A 6,661-nucleotide genomic window follows, 5' to 3' on the forward strand; every position below is an offset into this window, starting at 1 on the left:
AATCATTAATTCAATTATGCAACGTGGAAGAAACCATGTTCATGACAAAAACATGATTCTTATCAACAAACTGTGCGGGATTCAAAAAGAATTAAATATAGTTTTGTAATTGTATTATAAATAGAGGATGAAAGAGCCTAAACAAGGCATCGATGGTAATCTTAACTTTCTTTTCTTTTCTTTTCTTAGATAGATTGTAGAAAGTTTTCCTTTACTCTTGAAAAACCCTTAAAGATTTCTGCAACAATCCCAAGTAACCTTGCTGATTATCATCAGATTTATCATAACCTTATAAATTGGTATCAGAGCGTCAAAGTAACCTTGCTGTTTATTTTAACATGATTTCTCACCATAAAAGCAGGACTAGAATGTGGACTATTAATTTTTTCTATTAATCCTTTTTCTATTAATTCCTTAATTATATGGTTGAAGAAAATTTTAATAGATATGGGTATGCTCAATTTTTTATTTTTATTTTTTGATGTTACATCTGAGTTCTGGATGACATATATGTAAAAGCCATGGTAAATTACTGAAATTTAAATCAAGTAGTTCACACACTTTACATCTGAAACACATTTTGCAACAGTTTTGCATGAATTCCCACAAGCAAGCACGTCTGCATGTAAAAGGCCTAAAGAATACAGCATCGATTCGACCTTGATTCAACTGCTGGGGGGAAATAAATTTAAAGATGATTTTCTGTGTAACAGGTTAATTGTCAATGAACAGAGAGATTATAAAGCAAGTCCATGTTATGTTCTATTTTGAATTGCATAAATGGTTTCATGTCATAAAATCTGTTTCATCTTTGCAGAATATGAAATTACAATTTATAAATAAATTAGAAATTTTTGTAACATTAAATAAAAAGGTGAAATGAGGCAACATGAAGTAATATAGCAGAGTTATTGATATAGTCAGGATTGGCATGGAGGAGAGTCGCCTGTTCCATTGGCATTGCTAGTTGGTTCAAAGATAAACACAATGTATAAATCACATTGAATCATGAGTACAATGAAATCATTGAAATTCAATTTTCATTACCAGAACTCTGATGCCTTCTATGGAAAGGACATAGGTTACTAGCCAGCTGCCTAAGCCTCCGATATTGTCCACGATCTCCAGAAGAAACCTCGGACTCTGGGAAATGACAATTACTGGATTCTGCATCACTGCTAACAGGCAATTCTTTGCGACAGACAGGGCAAGAATTGTGAAGCCTTAGCCAAGGAACAATGCAGTCATTGTGGTAGATATGTTTACAAGGCAGCTCCCTTGCTTCTCCACCAACAGTGAATTCCTCCTTGCAAACTGGACATTGCAAATTGTCAATCAGGTGCATTTCAGTGATCTTCACGGTTGGAATTGTGTTGATTGTCGATTCTGGAGCTGGTGGTACTCCTGGACGGTCATTTTGAGTTATTTGATCGTTCAAATCATCGAGTGCTGGCCCAAAAAAGAAGTTTCTTGGATCAATACTAGGCTGTACAAGGTTTGCTTGTCGCAAACTCCTTTCAGCTATGCTTGGACCATAAGGGCCCGCAGGTCTAAGGATAATCCAAGTCCTAGGGCGATGTGTAGCTTCAAATTCTTGTTCTCTAATTTCATTTTCATCGGAACTAAGGCTTCTATACCTTCCACGATGCTCAAAGGGATTGCTTACAGATCCAGCTCCTAAGAAATGATGCCTGAGAAGAGGCCAGCCGAAAGGTTCTTGATTTTCATTTTGACCGGAACTACGGAAGTTACACCTTTGACGATGCTCAAGGGGATTATTTACAGATTCAGCTCCCAGAAAATGACGCCTGAGGAAAGGCCGGCCTAAAGATTCGTGAACTTCATTTCCATTGGAACCATGTCTTCTACACCTTTGACGATGCTCAGGGGGATTACTTATAGATTCTGCTCCCAAGAAATGACGCCTGAGGAAAGGCCAACCTGAAGGTTCTTGAATTTCATTTCTATCATAACTATGGCTTCTACGCCTTTGACAATGCTCAAGGAAATGAAGCCTAAAGAAAGGCCAACCTAAAGGTTCTTGATTATTAGAACGTTGTACATGTTCTTGTTCTCTAATTTCACTTCCATAGGAACTATGGCTTCTATACCTTCGACGATGCTCAAAGGGATTATTTACAGATTCGGCTCCCAATAAACGACTTCTGAGCAAAGGCCAACCTAAAGGTTCTTGATTATCAAAACGTTGTGCAGGTTCTCTAATTTCGTTTCCATCAAAACTATGGCTTCTACGCCTTTGAAGAGACTCGAGGGGATTATTTACAGATTCAGGTCCTAGTAAACGATGCCCGAGCAAAGGCCAACTTACAGGTTCTTGATTATTGGAACAATCACGAATACGATTGGATACCCGGATCAGAGGATCCATGATAAGAGAGGGTGCTTCAAACAGACGAGCTTCAGGGGAGGGATCAGAAGCAGTTAAGTCAACAACCATTCTCGGCCTATCAATTTCCATCTCGCAAACGAACTGGCCAGAACATCGAGGGCAGATGATGTCCGAAGGATTTGTAGAGACAATCCTTACAGATTGACGGCACTGGTAGCACCAATAAATCTTGTAGTTCCTCCCTGGGGCTGAACCATTGGCTCCATTGACCCTTTCCCCAGGTTGAGTTTGAGACATATTCTCTATCTGGGTTTTTTTCTTTTTAAAAATCTTGAAATTGGCTAAGAAATCATTTTAGAACCCAACATATACTTAAACCTATGAACCAAGATTAGCAGAAAAGTATAGCTTCATTGGTTAAATAAAGCAACCCACTTTTCTAGGTAATGTTATAGATGATATATTCACACAGTTACCGTCCATGCAAAGGAAAGGATGAGAAAGTTTTTCTGCAAAGAGATTTTGTTTTCTGAAGATTTTCATGCCCTTTCTTCTTACGGAATATTTTCAAGATATCCGCCATTAATCTCAACATAATGCATCCAATAACTAAATGTATTCAACTTGAACTTCAGCGTGCCTGCGTACATGCATGAAACAGAGAGGTTCATGGAATTTCACTGAGCTTCAAATAACTGTTTAGTTCTAGACATATGCTTTGACACTTACAGGAAAAATGTATGGGAAAACAATAAAACATCGATAGGCATCCATCAAGATATAACTGTTACTCGATTAAGCACAATCTACTGCATATTCATCCATGAACCATGCATTGCTTGAAGTCACTCCTACGATGAATTCTATTATTCGAATAAAATTTATAGGTTTGGTTTGAGTCATTACTCAACCTCCAGTTTGATTTTCAAGGATTACAAGTTCTCATAGCCAAATTTAGTCACATACCTTGGCCGATAAACCTAGTTCCGATACATTTAATCACTTTTTCTTCAGCTTTTCCTTCATCCTCTCAACTGCAGACCTCAAAGTTTCTTCATCCTTGCAGAAGGTAAATCTGACCAAATTCTTTCCATCTTCCGGGTTCAAGTAAAATACACTAGTAGGAATTGCCACAACTCCGACTTCCTTGATCAGATACTCGCAAAATGCGATATCATTCTCTAGACCAAAAGGGGTGTGATCTACAACAACAAAGTATGTTCCACTTGATGGGAATACTTTAAAACCAACATCCTTCAAACCCTGCACCAAAATTGCCTTCTTTGCCATGTAATCTCTCTTTAGCTCAGCAAAGTAGGAATCGGGGGCTTGGAGAGCAACTGTAGCTGCATATTGCATGGGAGTGGAAGTAGCAAAAGTAAGGAATGAGTGCGCTTGCCGCACTCCCCAAGTCAAGTGTGGTGGAGCTATAGCCCACCCGATTTTCCACCCAGTTAGAGAGAACGTCTTCCCCAAGGAGTTCATAGTTACAGTTCGCTCATACATTCCAGGAAGGGATGCCATTGAAATGTGATCCATTTCGAATGCTAATTTATCATAAACTTCATCAGTAAAAACCAAAACATCATTCTCAATGCATAGCGATGCAATTGTATTAAGTTCCTCACGAGTAAACATCTTCCCCGTTGGATTATGTGGAGTGTTTATAAGAATGGCACGAGTGTTTTTTGAGATAGTGGACTTAAGCTCATCAATAGGAACAGCAAAATCCGGAGGGCACAATGTGATGCATTTTACTTTGGCACCAGCCATGGATAATGTCGCTTCATAAGAATCATAAAATGGAGCAAAGAGGATCACCTCATCACCTGGATTAATCAAGCCTAACATGGTTGCAGCAATAGCTTCTGTGCACCCAGAGGTAACAGTAACTTCCTTCTCAGGGTCAATCACAAGTCCGGTATCCTTCTTGAAGCGAGCAGCTATGGCGTTGTTAAAGTCTGGAACCCCATATCCTCGAGCATATTGGTTTTTCCCATCTTTAATGGCTTGAATTGCCCCTTCTTTTACAAAATCTGGACCATCAAAGTTGGGGAACCCTTGGCCAAGGTTTATTGCTCCATGCTTGATTGCAAGCATACTCATCTGAGTAAAAATCGTAGTCTTGAACTTCTCCAATCGCTTTGCAACCTGTGAAAATATACGAGGTTACTAGACAGAAAATATATATTGCTTTATAACACAAACTATTTGAATATACATATTGCTCAATGTCCAAAATTTTCATTTGTTTGGCTTTTCTTATTGGAATTGCTAAACCATGATTTTAACCGCAAAAGCTAAAATTTCGTCATTTATAACGCGGCTTTAAACCGCAAAAGTTGTGCTAACCTCAACGCTAAAAGGGGGCTAATACTTCTACAGATCCCTAATGTTCAATCTAAAAAAAAAAAAAAGCACGGCAACAACAATCTCATTTTCCACTAAATTCAGAAAATAATCCTGAAATCGGGTTTTGAGTAGCACTTCCATGTGAGATTGAAAGAACACATGATAGATCTTCAATTTGTTATACTACTAATCATGTCCTGTAATTCACAAAACAAAATCTCATAATCTAACCAATTTGCAATTTTTAAAAGATTCAAAGCAAGAAATTTAGATGTTCTCTACATGCATTTCATTACAACAATTCAACAAAGAACATACCCATTGTCCAACCAGTAGAAAAGATCTCATTATAAAAATAAAATAAAAAATAAAAAACTTTCCTCCAAATTAAGATCCGACTTAAACAAATTATACAAAAACTGGAAACAAAATCAACCCCCCAAACCCAACAAACGGAAAATACTCCCAAAAAACGCAACCTTCTGAATAAAAATTAAAAATCAATGAAGAAAATCAAATCAAGGAAAAGAAGTGGTCACCTGAACTGGTTGGTGGGTGATATTGGGAGTGGCATCATGAGTAGAAACAGGGTCTTTGTGGGTGGAAAGGGAGGAGATGGTAGCCATGAAAGATGGGTAATTGCTGATTCTCCTATTAGACCTAAAGAAAGAAGAATCGGAAAAACCCTTTTGGAAATGCTTGGAGAAATTAGAAAATAAGGGCGTTGTGGATGGGGATTTAAAGCAAAGTGGCCTAAGCATTTCGAAGTGTGTCCAGGTACATTCAGCAGCCTGCATCGAGATTAGGTGGATTTATGTACTAATTTGAATTTGACCCCTTTGGAGTCAGAGGAGATTGCTTGAATGATTTCAGTGTTTTTTTTTTTTTTTTGCTGAAATACTGTGAGACGTGAAAACAAATAAGAAAATTGCAGGTGATAATTGTGAAATAGATGATTATGTCAGAAAAAAGAAACCGATTAATATGTAAGATTTTTATTCAGCAAGCTAATTTTATTTTTTCATTTAAAAAAATATACATAATTAAACTTTAACTTAAAATATTTTTTTAATAATTCAATTTTACTATTTCAATAAAATGTATCAAAATTTTAAAATTAAGTATAATAATTTAAATATTATTTAATATATATATATATGTGGTCAATTATAGTGGTAGAATTTTGTGAGGGTCAAATTCGCTATTAAACCCTGTACTTTGTATAAGTTGTGAATTTAGTACTTTTACTTTAATTTGATCAATTTAAATCTTTGTACTTTTCAAATTTTGAGATTTTAGTCTGACTCAATGGTAACAGATTAAACTGTTTAGTTAAATTATGTCATTAGTCATGTATTGTGCTTAAAGTTATATATTGACCCCAGTTCACCAATTGGATTATTTTTAGTGGCTATATTTTTTAATTTCAAAATTTTAGCCTTAATGCAAACAACAATCATTAAATTTATTAACTGATATGTGAAAATAACAAATAGACATATCATTACACATGTGATAATATGTTTGACACATCAAATTTTAAAAATGACAAAATTTAACTTAATGAATTTAATAATTATCATTTGGTTAGGACTAAATTTTTCAAATTCTAAAAGCACAGAGATTAAAAATGACCAAATTGAAGTACAAGTACTAACTCCACAATTTATGAAAGTACAGGGTCTAATAGCAGAATTTGACCATTTTGTGAGTGTGTGGTTCATGCCACTTTGAATAAGTGCTGACCGTCTGTTTAAGAATAAATTTTGTTTGCATTTGATATTGTAGTTTGACTCCAATATTGAGTGTTGTAGTCAAGCTTAAAGTATCAAGTTTTAATTAATGGATAAATTATTTCGGTAGTCCATCAAATATTAATAAGTTTCTTTTTTAGTTTAGGGTAATTTCACTTGAGGTTACCCTAGAATAACATTGTTTCTATTTTGGTCACTTTAAAAT

General features: G+C 35.8%; 2 protein-coding genes across 2 annotated transcripts; both read right to left on the bottom strand.

The window, feature by feature from the left end:
* Positions 1-967: 967 nt before the first annotated feature.
* On the bottom strand, positions 968-3,042 carry LOC105797178 (uncharacterized RING finger protein P32A8.03c). The gene has a single exon (XM_012627122.2). It carries the CDS (start codon positions 2,645-2,647, stop codon positions 1,034-1,036), a length of 1,614 nt encoding a protein of 537 aa, XP_012482576.1. The 5' UTR covers positions 2,648-3,042; the 3' UTR covers positions 968-1,033.
* Positions 3,043-3,185: 143 nt separating this feature from the next.
* LOC105797179 (uncharacterized) lies at positions 3,186-5,639 on the bottom strand. Its single transcript, XM_012627125.2, has 2 exons — positions 5,242-5,639; positions 3,186-4,501 (listed from the first exon to the last, which is right to left on the bottom strand). Exons 1-2 carry the CDS (start codon positions 5,497-5,499, stop codon positions 3,350-3,352), a joined length of 1,410 nt encoding a protein of 469 aa, XP_012482579.1. The 5' UTR covers positions 5,500-5,639; the 3' UTR covers positions 3,186-3,349.
* Between the last annotated feature and the right edge of the window lie 1,022 nt (positions 5,640-6,661).

This window comes from Gossypium raimondii, chromosome 3 (assembly GCF_025698545.1).
Source record: "Gossypium raimondii isolate GPD5lz chromosome 3, ASM2569854v1, whole genome shotgun sequence".
NCBI classification, from domain to species: domain Eukaryota; kingdom Viridiplantae; phylum Streptophyta; class Magnoliopsida; order Malvales; family Malvaceae; genus Gossypium; species Gossypium raimondii.